Here is a 17,090-nt window from a genome sequence, read left to right as displayed (position 1 = left end):
AATTAACAAACCCAACAGACACTTTGTAGTCCATTTCTTTAGTCCCTGGTTTCATGGAGGATCTTCTAAGTTCCAGGCACTGTGCCAGGTGCCCAGAATAGAAAGAGGAAGAAGGGATGGTCACTGCCTTTAAGGAGCTTACAATGTCGGGGGGTAGACAGACCCTTGAAGAGACATCGCTAATGCAGAGTGCTAAGTGCTGTGAGGGAAGGGTTCACGTGGGCTCCAGTGGGAGAAGGCTTCCTGGCAGAGGTGACATCTGGGTAGTCCACAAGGAGGTGGAGGTTCAAGGAAGTGCAATGCTTGTATTAGGTATTACTGTGTGTAGAGTGCAAGAAGGAAGACAAGCACGTCCTGAGGTAGGCAGGAGCCGATACTCAGAGAGTTCTGCAGACCGTGCCCAGAGATGGGGAATCTGGGTGCACCTTACCTGGGAACTCTTGCTCTAGGTCTTGCACTCGGCTGTGATTGAGGTGTTAGCTGTGGTTGGCGTTTCATCTCCAGGCTCCTCTGGCAAAGGATCCTCTTCCAAATTCACTCAAGTGGCCATTGGCAGGATTCAGTTTCTCTCAGGGCCTCAGTTCTTTGCTGGCTGATGGCCAGAGGCCGCTCCCTTTTCCTTGCCAAGTGGGCCTCTCCGTAGGGCAGCTCACAACATGGCAGCTGGCTTCGTCAGAGCGAGCAGGTAAGAAGAGTCTGAGAGGGCAAGCGAGATGGCAACCAGCATCTTTTTGTAACCTAATCTCAAAGGTGACATCCCATCAGTTTTGCCCTTAGAAGCAAGTCACAAGGTCCAGCTCATACTCAGGGGAAATTACATAAGGGTGTGAAGACCAGGAGATAGGGATCACTGAGAGTCATCTTAGAAACTGCCAGGACACATGGCCAATGACACAAAGCCCATTAATGCAAACTGAGGTCCTTTTCCTGTAAAGTGAATGCTCTTAACCACATCATACAGGAGAATACTTCCCTGCCTCACTTCTTCCCTATGTACAATTTATATAGGTGTAGTACCCAGCACATGTAGAGACTTTTTTTAAAAAGATTTTATTTATTTATTTGAGAGAGAGTGAAAGCATGAGTTGGGGGTAAGGGGCAGCAGGAGAGGGAGAAGCAGACTCCCTGCTGAGCAGGGAGCCCGACACCGGGCTCGATCCCAGGACCCTGGGACCATGACCTGAGCTGAAGGCAGATGCTTAACCAACTGAGCCACCCAGGCGCCCCTACATGTAGAGACTTAATGATTTTTCTGGCTAGAAGTGCCCAAGTCAGATGCCTGGGTATCTAACTTCCCTCCCAGAGATCACAAAGACAGAGGTACAGTGCCGTAGAGATAATGAGCCTGAGCCAGGCTGGGAGAGTGGAAGAAACGGCAGTGATGGTGACTGAAGAACTGTCAGGACCATCTAAAGGCAGTGGCCATTTCTCCCGCCCAGCCTGTTGTTGCCTGGAGAGCATGTGCCCAAAATGGGCAGGACATCTCTTTCTCAAGTGGCAAATGTGGATTTTTATGTGAAATTGTCTAGCTTTAAATGTTGGTAATGAACTTTAAAATGTATTTAGTATTGTGTGGGTGAATCAAAACACACCTGAAGACCAGTTCTGCCCCCTTCCCCCTGCAGCTACCCATTGCTGACATCTCTCTGCCTTGCTCATTATCTTGGGAGGAGACACACAGTGAGTGTCCAGGGTATGTTGCCAGTTTTTCTGGGGATAGGAGAGAAGGCCTTCCTCTTTCACCTTGCTCACTTAACTTGGGACGAGACCTTCAATTTCATTAAACACATTAGATTGAATATCTGCCAAAATCAAGCTCACAGTATGGAGCTGGCATAGCAAAACACGTTTTGGGAAGATAATTTTATTTTTATTTCAGTATGCTCTAGTACCATCCTCCTAGTAACTTAGTGAATCAGGTGGTATTATTCTCTGCACCTCCCCTGCCCCTCAAAGAAAAGTTCTCATTGGTATCTTTGCTCACCTCTTTAGAAAACTTTTTTTTTTAAAGATTTTATTTATTTATTTGACAGAGGGAGAGACAGCGAAGAGAGGGAACACAAGCAGGGGGAGTGGGAGAGGGAGAAGCAGGCTTCCCGCCGAGCAGGGAGCCTGACGTGGGGCTTGATCCCAGGACCCTGGGATCATGACCTGAGCCGAAGACAGAGGCTTAACAACTGAGCCACCCAGGTGCCCCTTTCAAAAACTTTTTTTATTTTTTTATTTTTAAAGATTTTATTTATTTATTTGAGAGAGAGAATGAGAGATAGAAAGCACGAGAGGGAAGAGGGTCAGAGGGAGAAGCAGACTCCCTGCCGAGCAGGAAGCCTGATGTGGGACTCGATCCTGGGACTCCAGGATCATGACCTGAGCCGAAGGCAGTCGCTTAACCAACTGAGCCACCCAGGCGCCCTCAAAAACTTTTTTTTAAAGAAATTATGTAAAATATTTTCAAAAGGCAGTAAGATAATAGCAGACCACTGCATGACATATCCAGTGTATTTGGTCCTTGGGGGTTGCTGTTGTCATACATAAAATTCAGCTAGTGATGCAAGAAACACTAAAGATCACTAAGATAGATGAGATGGGTGGGTTTTGTGCTGTTGTACTGGTTTAACCATGGACAGACATCACCAGGGTTGGATTAGATGGAAGAAAAGAGGAACTAATTAATATGTGTTAGCAAATTCAAGGGAAAAAATACCAGCACAACCTGAAGTCTGAGGAAGGGTGATTTTAAAATCTCATTTTATCTGAATATTTTGCGTTTAATGTATTGATTTCACTAGTTCAGAAAACTCTAAACAGAAGGTATTTATTATCCAACATGGTGAGGCCAGTGGTAGAGTGTGGATGACTCACATTGTTCACTGTGTTCAAAGAGAGAGGGGTGATAATTTTTCACTTGCAAAATTCCTATTCCATTTCAATGACAGGGAAAGAAATGCTAGTATCTTCCCAAATTGGAAAACAAGGGGCACCCGGCTGGCTCAGTTGATAGAGCATGTGACTCTTGATCTCAGGGTTGTGAGTTCGAGCCCCATGTTAGGTATAGAGTTTACTTAAGAAAAAAAAACATATCCGTGCATAAAGAAAGAGAGCACCTTTTGTCCCCACATTTCAGTTTTATGAGATTGGATTGGATAAATATGCTAAGAGAAATTTGCATTTTATTGCACAATTAGAAAGCAGGCACAATAATTCAAGGTCAAGATCATGTTCTAGGAAGAGGACTCCCTCATCTTCTAGGCATAGGCAATCAAGAAGCAGATTGAGAAGGAGATCCCATTCTAAGTCAAGGAGTAGGCGGGGATCCAAATGTCCAAGACAGAAAAGATTTCATTCCAGAGAGAGAGAGGTAGAAGGTAAAGGAGTACATCAAAAACCAGGGCCAAAAAGAAAGAAGGTAACGACAAGGAATGTTCCAAAATACCACCAAAAAGTTAGAGCACAGCCAGACGTTCCAGAAGCGGAAGCCGAGAGAGACAAGGACGAAGTAGGAGTGGCACAAGATCTCCTAAGAGCCTAGGTCACCTAAGAGAAAATCGTCTCACTCACCATCCCCTAGAAGACAAAAAGAAGAAGAAGAAAGATAGAGACAAAGAAAGAAGAGATAAAAAGAGAATAATCAACAAGCAAGAAGAAGAAAAGGAAAGATCGGGAAAAGGATCATCGGGAAAGAAAATCAGAGAGTGACAAAGAGGTAAAAGTTACACAGGATTGTGATGGAGAGGAACAAGGGGATGATAGCGACAAAGAGAAAAAAGAGAAGAGGCCAACAGAATCAAGTTCCCTTAAAACAAAAAACTGTTCTGTGGAAAAAGGAATTGGTGATTCGCTAAGAGAATCAAAGTGAATGGAGCTGATCATCGTGAAGAAGATAGACATGTGAGTGGCTGCACGTTGCCTCCATGGGGAGCCAGCTGCGTACTCCTACCAGCGGCCGTTCCTTTGTCTGACTTCTTAATGCTGTATTTGTTTTTCTCAAACCCACATGGATACAGTTCTGAGTTATAAATGGTTACATAGCTCCTGATACTGATATTAGTTACTCACATCCCCAAAGCTTGTGCAAAGTGATACAGGAGTAACCAGTTCATGACATGATGAAATCTGATTGGGTAACCAAGCAATTTGAGTCTTCCGGTGCTGCTTCATAACAAACATGAAAAGCAGCGTGCATCCACAGCAGGCGTGAATTGTTCATGTTGTGTGATCTCCTTTATTAAGTAAGTTCACTTATAGTATTTCTAGAATTTGATTCATTGCTGCAATAGAGCCATATAGGGAATGTGTGTTAATTGTGGCAGGAATATCCTAAATGCCATTAAAATCCTCCAACGTAATGGATCTGCTTATGGTCTTGTGTGCTGACATGACAAATTAGCGTTCTTATAGTTACATCTGAAAATGAACATTTGAAATAGATAATCCTTTAAGCCTCATAGCTAAATTTTTGTGGCTTTTGTTTAACTTTGAAAGGTTATGTATGCACTCATTTTTTTTTAATGGCCAACTAGGCTTTAATTACAGAAACAAGATTTCAAATGAAACTGTCTTTGGCGGTGAATAAGTAGCATATTTTGAAGTAGAGTCATATACTTTTTCATTAAGGTGTTTAGGAATTTTTTTTCCCTGAAATCATTTATCCCACCTCTACGGCAGTGAAAGCTATCTGCCTGAGTCCATCTGTAAAAGAAAGTCGTCTCTTGTCCTGATTTTCAACTTTCCACTCTTTCATTAATTTGTTTTCATCTCAGTATTGGAAAAGGGGGTAGTGCATTTTAAATGGACCTTCATATAAGACAGATGTACTTTATAAGGTACTTTTTATTTGACCTCAAGTATAAAACCAATACCTTTTGTTACTGTTACTGCAGTAGTAGTCTGATGCACACAGTGATGGCATGTGAAATGCGGCTGGGTTCTTAGTTACAGGAGTTTCAAGCTTCACTTCTATGCGGTAGAAACTAAAGTAGGCTACAGTCTATGCCATGTTGATGTACAGTTTCTAAAATTGTTTTACAAGACTTTGATAATAAAACCCTTAAACTTATTTCATGTTCCTGTAAAAAAAAAAAAGTGGGCACAGTAAATATAGAATATAAAAATAAGTCAAGAATTGGCCTATAACAGTTGTAGGTAGCTTGGAGTGCCGTTAAATTTCAGTGTCTTTCAGAGTGCAGGTCGTGCCCTGATACCTGTATTGACTGTGTGGAAATCAAGTTTCTATACACTTGTATCTAATATCTAAGTGGGCTCCGCTTAAGACAGGTTTATGTAGAAGGTCCACCCAAAGCTCTGGCCTTCCCCCCCCCACATTCCTCCATGGTATGAAAAACTGTCCCCTGAATTGTTGGGCGTGCCATTTCAGTGATCGAGGGAGGACCCCTGGAGCACAACTACCGATTGAAGCAATTCCATTTTCACTGGGGTGCCATCGATGCCTGGGGCTCCGAGCACACCGTGGACAGCAAATGTTACCCGGCAGAGGTATGTTGAGCAGCTTGGGAGCAGTGACAGCTGTGAGGGGGGGACAGTGCTGTGTTTCTAAGACAGCCTCAGGAAAAATTGGGGCGGGGGGTCCTATAAATGCTAAAGCGCTCTCTCAGGCATATGTGATTACTCCCAGTTTATACATGTAAACATGATGATCTGCCCTCATCTCAAATAACAGAGCAGAAATGAACCTTAAGATCCTAAAACAGAATCCTTCCAGAATTCTAAGCTAGGCTCAAATTATAGCCTGAAGTTATAACTCAGGCCACCATGCAGGGCCACCAGGTTGAATTAATCCAAGTGAGAATTGGTAGGAGCCTCAAGGAAGGCTGTGGAGATAGAAATAGAGGAAAAGAGCAAGATTTAACAGGCATTTCTGAAATAAAAAGGCACAGGACTTGGAGGCAGGGTCCACTTCAGGAGAGGAGAGGAACAAGTGAACCGTGACCTTGAGGGTCTACTTGGGAGGCTGGGTGATGATGCATTCGTGAATGATGGACAAGAAATAATTTGTAGGGAAGTATAGGGAAGGCATAAGGAAGTAGAATTTCTTCTTACAATTTTTCCCCTAATTTAGTTTTAGATGTTACCTTAAAAAGAAGCACATTTTAAGTGGTTATCCCTCAAAGAAATTTGTCTTCAACTCTTGTCTAATTCCCATGGAGAGAATCTATTTCTCTCAACATAAACCTCTCTCCTTAGGATGCAAATAGATTTTGGATATGATGGTTTCATGCAAATCAGTATGGGAATGGACAGATGTTGCTCCCTCACTGAAATATTACTCACCTTGTTGTATTTTTTTTTTTATTTTTCTCCAAATAAATCCCTCTATTCAGAAGTAATATTAGGGGTGCCTGGGTGGCTTCTCAGTTGAGTGGCTGACTCTTGATTTTGGCTTGGGTCATGATCTCAGGGTCCTGGGATTGAGTCCCGCTGATCAGGCTCTACCCTCTGTGTGGAGTCTGCTTAAGAGTCTCTCTCTCTCTCTCTCTCTTTCTCTCTCTCGGCCCCTCCCCCCCAAGATAAATAAGTATTTTTTATTTTATTTATTTATTTATTTATTTATTTATTTGAGAGAGAGAACGAGATAGAGAATGAGAGGGGGGAGGGTCAGAGGGAGAAGCAGACTCCCTGCTAAGCAGGGAGCCCGATGTGGGACTCGATCCCAGGACTCCAGGTTCATGACCTGAGCCGAAGGCAGTCGTCCAACCAACTGAGCCACCCAGGTGCCCGATAAATCTTTTTTTAAAAAAGAAGTAACATCAATTGCTGCTCCTGCATGCAATTCTTCCTATTTATTTCTCTCATTTTGCACCAGATTGGTGTATGCTTTTCTCAGCGGCTTTATTTGGGTGAGGGACCATGTTAAAATACCATATTGAATAAGGCTGTTTGTTTTGGAGTGATCCTGTGCGGTCATGTGTCAAACCAGCTTTTAATGGTGTTTCAGCTGCATTTGGTACATTGGAATGCAGCCAAATTTGAAAACTTTGAGGATGCAGCATTGGAAGAACATGGTTTGGCTGTGATCGGAGTATTTTTAAAGGTAAGAAAGTCTGACCAACTTTAAATGATGTGTTGTATCCTAGGACGAAAAGATACAACATTGTAATATTAAGATCTAAGTGTATTGGGATTAAAAAGAAACAATGACTGGCTTGTGGAATGTTGTACATCTGAAACTAAAGTAATATTGTGTGTCAACTACACTTCAACTTAAGAAAACAGGAAAGAAACAAAATGAACAGTGGTTAAAATACAAGATTGCTATGAATATATTTCAAGTGGTATAAAAATGCACAGTCCAGTAGAGTAGTCACAAGCCACATGTGGCAAATGAGCTCTCGAAATGGGCCTACTTGGTGGAAAAATTTTTAATTTTAATTAATTAAAATTTCAACATAAGGACTGATATTTAAGTGGAGCAGGGGCACGTTTCCCTGCAGGCACGCAGACCCTGTCAGCAAACAGCCTGCTCATTTGTTCTGTATCTAATTGAATTCAGTGACGTTTTTAGTGATCTAAGTTACCAGTTTAAGTGTATAAGTGTGTGATTGGTTTGTTTTTATGTAATCACCAGGTGACTAATTTTATTTCACATTCTGTCATGATTTCAAAAGTGAGATGTCAATTGTTTTTAATATTTTCTCATTGCTGCTCTTTTAGCTAGGCAAACATCACAAAGAGCTACAGAAATTGGTGGATGCTTTGCCATTGATCAAGCATAAGGTAATACTATTTTTCCCTAAGTCACTTGAAATACATGTTATGTTTAATCTCAAGAGTAGAGACACTCACAAGGCACATTGCGAGTTGTCAAGAAAGAACACTTGCCACTTCATATGCGTGTGTTGAGAGCCCCCGGCCCTGGGACACCTTACAGGGGCAGAAGTGGTTCTGTGGGTGCACGCTGACCCCTTTGGTTTTGCTGCCCTGCCCTAGCACTGGGGGACTCGGGAACCCAGTGCTGTCCCCTCCTCTGCTCCTTCTGAGTCCCTGTGGAAACACCCAGGGCAGCCCTGTTGACTCGACCTCCCGTCCCATGGGCAGAGAGCAGAGAAGCGTTTGACAGAAACGTGGCTTGGCCGGCTGTAAAGAACAATGACCCGTATTCTTCAGAATGGATACCTTTGTCCAGGCCCCAGGACTAACTGTTCATGATTCAGAATCCCGAAGGGGCTGTTCCCTGGAGGTCCACATCTTCTTCTCTCTCTCTCTCTCTCTCTCTCTCTCTCTCTCTCTCTCTCTCTCTGTCCCTCTCCCCCTCCCTCCCTCCCTCCCCCCCCCCCATCCTCCCCACCTCGGTCTCTCTCCGCACCACCTCTTTCCCTCTCTCTCCCTGTTTATCTCCCTCTTTTCCCTTCCCTCTCTTCTGTCTCCCCTTTTTGTCCAGGAGCCTGGCTCCCCCAAATTTGCATTGTGTTTTCAGAAAGGAGAATTCTGTTGGTTTCTCTTGAAAAAAAGAAATCTTGTTCGTGCACCAGCTACTGCCTGATGCCTCCCAAAGAGTTCAGAGGGGACCACCCGCAGTAAACTTCCAGAATGGAGGGAGGAAGTGGTTTGTGCCGTGTTCCCGTGGAGGACTATCAGAACTACATAGTTAATTACAGGAACAAGGCATGGGCGTGATTCTGTCCTAAGGTACCCAGAAATCCTCTAGACCATTGATGGTCCCCAGCCTCCCCGAGATTCATCACTTCATCATCTGATTCCTGAGTAATTTTCACCATGAGATGATAACTTGGTGACCTCTTCTCTTGGCCAGGACACCCTTGTGGAATTTGGGTCGTTTGATCCTTCCTGCCTGATGCCTGCCTGCCCAGATTACTGGACCTACTCGGGATCCCTGACTACCCCGCCACTCTCCGAGTCCGTCACCTGGATCATTAAGAAGCAGCCCATAGAGGTTGATCATGATCAGGTATGTTCTTTCCACATTTCTGTCTGAGGAAATCCTAGCCTGCCCATTTAAAACAAGGCTAGGCTCCAACTTTGGCATCAGTTGTTAATATCTTATAATGCTTATACATTTTTACTAAAATGTGCTAATATCTTGTCTTAAAATTTGGATATAAATTAGGGAATGCTTCAAGTCAACCAGAGAGAAGAGTTAAAATTTAGGAAACAAGCTTTTTACTTTCATATTTGGCAATGACATATGTCTTATGCATTGTGTATTTTATATATAAATATGAATCTCTATATAAACAAGACCCTTTTAAAGGGAAGAATGAAGGCTGGAAATGGATATGCTCAAAACCCTTTAAAATCCATAAGGGAGGGCGCCTGGGTGGCTCAGTTGGTTAAGCGACTGCCTTCGGCTCAGGTCATGGTCCTGGAGTCCCGGGATCGAGTCCCACATCGGGCTCCCTGCTCAGCAGGGAGTCTGCTTCTCCCTCTGACCCTCTTCCCTCTCGTGCTCTCTGTCTCTCATTCTCTCTCTCTCAAATAAATAAATAAAATCTTAAAAAAATAAAAAATAAAAAAAAATAAAATCCATAAGGAAATTTTGCTCTGGAACCTCAGGATAAAGACAGAATCCAACAATGTCTGTCCAGAAATTCTAAGTCAGATGTTTTGAACTTCTTTAAAAGTAAGTTTAAGTGGTGATTACTATGTCAACGAACAAAATCCTGTTTAATTCATAATTTAACTAAACTACAGTAATATTTGTATATGCTTGCTTTATGGGCTTTTTATTAATTACAAAGCATTTTCACAAGAGCAAAAGCTTCCAAAATCTTTTTTATGAAGTCAGGATAACGGATACCAACGTCCATCAAATATTGGACCAAAAAATAAAGATAAACTAAAGATTGAAAAATATATTTAATTTTTTTAAAGATTTATTTATTTATTTTAGAGAGGGAGAGAGAGAGAAAGAGCATGAGCAGTAGGGGCAGAGGGAGAGAGAGAATCTTAAGTAGGCTCCATGCCTAGCACAGAGCCTCACATGGGGCTCGATCCCATGACCCTGAGATCATGACCTGAGCCGAAACCAAGAGTCCCATGCTTAACCGACTGCGCCACCCAGGCACCACTCTGAAGAATATATTTTAAAGAAAGCAAAAATAATATATGAGAAATAGAAGCTAGCAGTATATTAGAAGAAATAATACACTTCAACCAAATAATGTATATTCCAGCAAAGTAAGGATGGTTCATTATTAGGAATGATATTAATATAATTTATCATATCAGTGAATCTACGTAGAAAAATCATATAACCATTTCCATATATTGTTAAAAGGAATTAGCAAAATTCACTATTCAGTTTTAAAATTTTTTTAAGGTTTATTTATTTTTTTAAAGATTTTATTTATTTATTTGACAGAGAGAGCACAAGTAGGCAGAGCCATAGGGAGAGGGAGAGGGAGAAGCAGGTTCCCCGCTGAGCAGAGAGCCCGATGCGGGGCGTGATCCCAGGACCCCGGGATCATGACCTGAGCCAGAGGCAGGCGCTTAACCGATGAGCCACCCAGGCACCCCAGGTTTATTTATTTTAGAGAGAGAGCAAGCACACAGGGGCAGAGGGAGAGGTAGAGAAAAACTTCAGCAGACTCTTCACTGAGCTCGGCACTCGGAGCCTGAAGCAGGGCTTGACCCCATGACCCTAAGATCATGACCTGAGCCAGAACCAAGAGTTGGATGCTCAACCCACTGCGTCACCCAGGGGCCCCTCAATTTCTTAAATTTTTAAATACAATAGAAATGAATGGAGAGTTCCCTAACTTGATAAAAGGGATTGCTCTGAGTTCAAAAATAAATAGTATGCCTAAGAGAGAAAGATTATTACCATATACAATTTTTTTTTAAAGATTTTATTTATTTGACAGAGAGAGACACAGTGAGAGAGGGAACACAAGCAGGGGGAGGGGAAGAGGGAGAAGCAGGCTTCCCGCAGAGCAGGCAGCCCAATGTAGGGCTCAATCCCAGGACCCTGGGATCATGACCTGAGCTGAAGGCAGATGCTTAACGACTGAGCCATCCAGGCACCCTACCATATACGATTTTGTATTATGTTCCTGAAGTAACCAATACAATTAGACCAAAAAAGAAAAAATTAGAGAAACAATAAAAAACTACTTCAAAAATAAGGTAATTTAGTAATTAGTGGAGTATAATATTAATTTGTAAAAATCAATGCATTTAACATATATAAATCATAATCAGTTAAAGGATGTAATGATATAGAGTTATAATAGAAGAATGAACACTATTTATAATGGAAACAAAAATATAAAATGCCTTAGAGTAAGCCTAACAAAATTTAACATGTAAACTTAAAACATCCCTGAAGGACATAAAAGAATTCATAAAATTTGGGCACCTGGGTGGCTCAGATGGTTAAGCGTCTGCCTTTGGCTCAGGTCATGATCCCAGGGTCCTGGGATCGAGTCCTGCATCGGTCTCCCTGCTTCTTGGGAGCCTGCTTCTCCCTCTGCTTCTCTCTCTCTCTCTCTCTCTCTCTCTCTCTCTCTCTCTCTCTCTCATGAATAAATAAATAAAAAAAATCTTAAAAAAAAAGAATTCATAAAATTCATACCACACTATTAATCAGAAGACAGCATAGAAACAACTTCGATGTCAACTCTCTTTCAGTTGTTATTCTCCATTAATTGTTTATTCTCCCTAAATTTGATGTGGTTCATTTACTATGTCAATAGGATTTTTAGATAGATGTGCTACTTCTAAAATCACACAGAAAAACAAACAAGCATAAATAGCCAGGGAAAATTCTGAAAGAAAAAATGAGAGATAAGATTAGATCCACAAAGTTATAAAGCCTCAATAATGAAATAGTGTGGTACTGGCACACAAGAGATCACTGGAGGGAAGAAAGTGGTAAGTTCAGGAATACAGCCAAGTACATATGAGAATTTAGTTTGTGATAAAGGTAGCATCTCATCTCATTTGGGGGGGTGGGAATGAGATTCTTCAGTAAAGGCTGTTGGGGGACAACTGGGCCGACATTGGGGGAAGAAAAGTTAGATCCACCATTCAGACCTCACACAAGAATATATTCCAGATATATTAAATGTTAAAAACACCACCATAAAAGTGCGAGGACAAGCATAGAGAAATCTTTTATACCTCCAAGTGGAGGGGACTTTTCTAACATATCAAACCCAGAAGTCCTAAAGAAAGTAACTAGTAAGTTAGACCATGAAATTTTTTTTTTTAAATCTGTGTGATGAAAACCACCAAAAACAAGTGACAAAAAATAGCTTAACTGTCATAGCCTGGGCTTGGTGGCCTATACGTTTAGTCTGCGTCTCTCCTTCATATTTAAAAACTGACGTAACACTGAAAAATAAATCAGTAAAATCAATAAATCAGAGGGTCGGTGGCCCATGTGAGGAGTTTTCAAATGAAATCTCAACACAGAAAATTCATTGAGAAAAAAAATGTTAGCTGTCATCTATAATCCCAGTAACCTATAATCAGTGTCAGTCATTGGTTAAATCCTTCTGGTTTTTTATCTATACATATACACATAAATCCTTTTGGTCTTTTATCTGCATAAATATACATAAGTTTCTTAAACAAATGGAATCATTCTGTACCTACCATTTTGTTCCTCTTTTCACTCAGTGATATGTAGAACATTTTATAGATAATAAGCATTATCTTCAATATCATTTTTTATGGCAATGTACTAGTCCATTTTATAGATCTAATGTAACTTATTATTTTTAAAGATTTTATTTATTTGAGATAGAGAAGGGGTGAGAGAGCATGAGCAGGGGGAGAGGCAGATGGAGAGGGACAGGCAGACTTTCCACTGAACAGGGAGCCCGACGTGGGGCTCGACCCCAGGACCCTTGGATCATGAGCTGAAGCAGACGCTTAACCAACTGAGCCACCCAGGCACCCCTAATGTAACTTATTGTTGATACTTGAGCTATTTCTAATCCTTTGCAATTAGCTGAATAAAAAAAATAAATCTTAACTACTTGGGTATGTTCTTAATTTATTAGGGTATATGTGTAATTTGCAAGTACGGTCACTATGTTTGGCACTTGCCCCTGGTCACAGTCCTGCCTCTGCAGCTCTACTTGACCTGAAGTCTTTGGTCCAAGCATGCTTGCCTACTGTGCCCCAGGCTGTTCTCTCCATAGCTGCAGTGTGCCTGATTGAGTGAGGAGAAATGTTGTGGAAAGGTCTTATGGCTGGCTTGAAGTCAAGTGTTCCAAAATACAGTTGCTCAGAAAGCCAGGGGGTGAGTGATGCTATTGCCATGTCAGAGAACAAGCCCTTGATCTGGGGCTGCTCCTTTTGTACTGAGCTGCACTGTCCAATCCATTAGCCAGCATGTGGCCATTTAAATTAAAATATAAATACAGGGACGCCTGGGTGGCTCAGTCGTTTGGCTCAGGTCATGATCCCAGGGTCCTGGGATCGAGCCCCACATTGGGCCCCCTGCTGGGCGGGAAGCCTGCTTTTCCCTCTCCTACTCCCCCTGCTTGTGTTCCCTCTCTCGCTGTGTCTCTTTGTCAAATAAATAAATCTTAAAAATATATATATATATAAATACATTAAAATAAAAATTAAATTAAAAATTCAGTTACAGGGCACCTTGCTGGCTCAGTCAATAGAGCATGCGTGTCTTGATCTCGGGGTTGTGAGCTTGAGCCCCACGATGGGTGTAGCAATTACTAAAAAATAAATAAATAAACTTAAAAAAATTAAAAATAAATACAGAAAAATTCAGTTCCTTAGTTGCACTGGCCACATTTCAAGCACTTAGTAGCCATATGTGGTTTGCGGCTACCATAATGAATCATGCAGAGCACATTTCTATCATCCCAGCAAATTCTTCTGGACAGTGATGGTAGGGGGTATCCCACTGCCTGTTAAAAAGATATCCACATACACTGCCTTCCCCACAATGCCCAGGTACGGTGAGCAATGAATAATACATTGTTTATGTTAATGATTTAGTTACATTTTGAAAAAACAAAACATTTTCAGCACTGTTACTATATGCATCAGGTCTTCCCTATGTTATCCTGTAGGCTATTTTGCCCATTTCAAGATGAGGTTCCTAGGGACGCCTGGGTGGCTCAGTCAGTTAAGCATCTGCCTTTGGCTCAGGTCATGATCCCGGGGTCCTGGGATTGAGTTTGGCGTTGGGCTCCCTGCTCTGCAGGGAGCCTGCTTCTCCCTCTCCCACTGCTATTCCCCTTTACTTATGCTTGCTCTCTCTTTCTCTCTCTCAAATAAATAAATAAAATCTTTAAAAAAATAAAGATTAGGTTCCTAGAATCAAAGATGAAGTAACTTGTCCTTGGCAAATGGCCAATATGTGGGGGACAGGGCCTTTGACCCCCAGTCTTCAGATTCCAAGTACCACATTGGCTTTACCACCTCCTCTCGCTCTCCTCCCCACACATTTTATTCCCTGTCTAGCAGTGAAAGGCATTCCTACCCAGAAAGAAGTACTGTGTCTCGTTGTGGAAGAATGTTTGAGAATTGTAAAAATGAAAGTTAAGCTGTTACTCTATTGAAACTGTTTATGCTTCCTACTTCTGTTTCTAGCTTGAACAGTTTCGGACCCTGCTTTTCACTTCAGAGGGGGAGAAAGAGAAAAGAATGGTGGACAATTTCCGCCCCCTTCAGCCGCTAATGAATCGCACTGTCCGCTCTTCCTTCCATCATGATTATGTACTGAATATACAAGCGAAACCCCAGCCTTCAACTAGCCAAGTGACCCCCTAAGGTGCTCATCTCTAGGCAGTACTTTGCTTTAATAAATACTAGCTTTTTAAAAATTGCTAACTGGACTATTCTAAACACCTGCATTTAATAATGATTATAGATAATGCATTTCTTGGTGTGGCAGTGCTTCGTCAGTCTTCGAGGAAAGCTCTTTGGTAAACGAGTTCTTAATTTTATTGATAATGACATTTAATGCTGAAGTAGCAGCACAAGACGGGAGTTTCTCCTTACAGCAACCTGTTGGTAATTGTAATGTCTTTTTATGTCTGATATTTCTGCGCTGCCTTTTTATGTTTATTAGTAGCTCTGTAGAGTTATAAGTACGGATGGTAATCAAAATATTTAACTAGAAAGGCACAGACACTGACCATCCAGAAGGCAGGCCTTTCAGAAACAACCCTAGGGCCCAAACTGGTACTTCCTGGCTCGCTGAACATTGGCCATAGTTTTAGGTATATTTTATTTTAAAACATGAATGTATATTCTTTTATGAGGCCTTCTCAATATTTGCCCTGATCTTCAGTTGTCATTCCTAGTACATGATATGCTTACTATCAGTTTATGGTATAGAAAAAATATTTTGTAGTTCAAAGAAAACAAGATTTTACTTACAACTAGGAATCCTTTTGCACTTCTGAAGATTAGATATATTACTTCAGGACTTGATCATATAGAAAGCATATGCGGGACATTTTAAAGAAAATGCCTGAAGTGCCTAGAATTTAAAATTTTTTCATGACATATTTACAGAAATCTTTTTCGAAAGACTAATAATATAACAGTCTATAGTTTATAGTGTTATTTTGCATTGTTTGTACACTGTTTCATAAAATATAATGTTTTCCACAATGACAGAACTATCTTGACTTCCCTTGAAAACTGAACTTTATTTCATTAGTTGAGGTTCTTTGCAAAGCAGGTGCTCAACATAAACTTCCCAATTTATACAGTGGTTTAGAAGACTTTCACTACAGTGAAAAGGAGAGAAACTTAACAGGCTAAAAATCTAGAGAATTCTACATATTCTGAGGAATCCATGCCATTGTTGCCTTTGCTTGTGCATATCTTGGAATGTTTCTAGTTGCCTATAAGCCTGTGTTCAAACTCATATTGCATTTACTAGTAGTATTTCTTTCATTAGTATGCTAATCATCTGATCTGCAAGGTAAGGTTGGATGAGTAGATTTAACACTACTGAACTGTACACTGGAAAAGGTTAAGATGGTAAATTTTATGTGTCTTTTACCACAATTAAAAATAAATAATACATTCAGTAGGAAAAAAATAAGGTTGGAGTTTTCTGTGTAAGTTTGGGGGGATATCTGCTCTTAAAAAAGGGAGGGGGCAAAGGCATTTGCTTCTAAAATACACGCCTTCTCTAGGAAGAAAATGAATAAAATTCTTAAAAAGATAAATGTGGGGGGGAGTTTATGTTAACTGTATATAATTGATCTGTTCAAACCATAGTTACCTTTATTTAAAAGGGTAAACACACAAGATACACATTTTCCAGAGCACATGGGCTTCCCTCCCAGGCCTCTTGCAAACTCCTCATGCAAAATTCTCTTGCAATGAGTCTTCCAAATTGGAGTGAGAACCAACGTACCAATGCCTGATTTGCCCTTAAATCTTAGAGCTACAAAGATGTATTTATTGGGTGTGTCCTGGTTTGCCACTCGTGATTCACCTGCACCTGGTGTTCTGGTGTGATTATTAACAGCATCCTCTCACTCTCAACCATGTCCTGGTTTGCATGATAAAGTCTTGGTCACCTTCTCCATAGAGGTTATGGAAACTGCCTTGGGGAGGTGTGGTTCCATCTTATCCATATGACCTCCAAAGGGGTGCTACAGATCCTGGGGCTACTATACACCCTAACAAGAAACTTTTTGTCTTTTGTGCCCCCAAAAGTGTTTTACTTGTACCTTCCTAAACTTGAAGGGGGAAAATGGGCTTGAGGTCTGTCAGAGGGCTTGAGAAGGAATTTTGTATTAACATTGCTGCTCATCTTCATTAAATATTATAATAAAACATTTTCTTTACAATATTAATATTTGTTGAATGGCTTTTTCTTCCTATTAGTTTTTTTTAATATGTACAATATCTCTAAAATTATGGGACATCCTTTACCATGTAGATCAGAAAGTGACTGGAAAACTACTAACAGATTTATTAGAAAAGCAGGAAAACAAAAACCACCCACTCCTCAGCTCACCTCTTTCTGTCAGATCAGTGCACAGTCTGCTGACATTCCAATAGGGTAAGCTGCCAGTCCTTTTCTCCTTTCCAGAGCTACGTGGACTAGGGTAAAGTTGGCTATTCTGAAAGCAGGCATCCACCTCAAAAAAACTGGGGAAGATGTCTTT

At 41.2% G+C, this 17,090-nt stretch overlaps 1 protein-coding gene and 1 pseudogene across 2 annotated transcripts in view; both read left to right on the top strand.

The window, feature by feature from the left end:
- CA5B (carbonic anhydrase 5B) overlaps window positions 1–16,775 on the top strand; it is a 40,347-nt gene extending 23,572 nt beyond the window's left edge. For both annotated transcript variants that reach the window (XM_088028861.1, XM_088028862.1), the window contains 5 exons: window positions 5,375–5,493; window positions 6,953–7,048; window positions 7,669–7,731; window positions 8,768–8,923; window positions 14,545–16,775. In XM_088028861.1, the coding sequence (XP_087884987.1) occupies window positions 5,375–5,493; window positions 6,953–7,048; window positions 7,669–7,731; window positions 8,768–8,923; window positions 14,545–14,724 (614 nt within the window). In that variant the 3' untranslated portion in view covers window positions 14,725–16,775. The remainder of the gene's footprint in view (window positions 1–5,374; window positions 5,494–6,952; window positions 7,049–7,668; window positions 7,732–8,767; window positions 8,924–14,544) is intronic.
- LOC114200442 (uncharacterized) lies at window positions 657–4,017 on the top strand (annotated as a pseudogene).
- Window positions 16,776–17,090: the final 315 nt, after the last annotated feature.

Source organism: Eumetopias jubatus, unplaced genomic scaffold (assembly GCF_037043125.1).
Source record: "Eumetopias jubatus isolate StellerSeaLion01/CBP00866 unplaced genomic scaffold, mEumJub1_p1.0 scaffold_11, whole genome shotgun sequence".
In the NCBI taxonomy this organism is placed as follows: Eukaryota; Metazoa; Chordata; class Mammalia; order Carnivora; family Otariidae; genus Eumetopias; species Eumetopias jubatus.
Note: the sequence above shows the minus strand (reverse complement) of the source record. Positions and strands in the feature narration are given on the sequence as shown.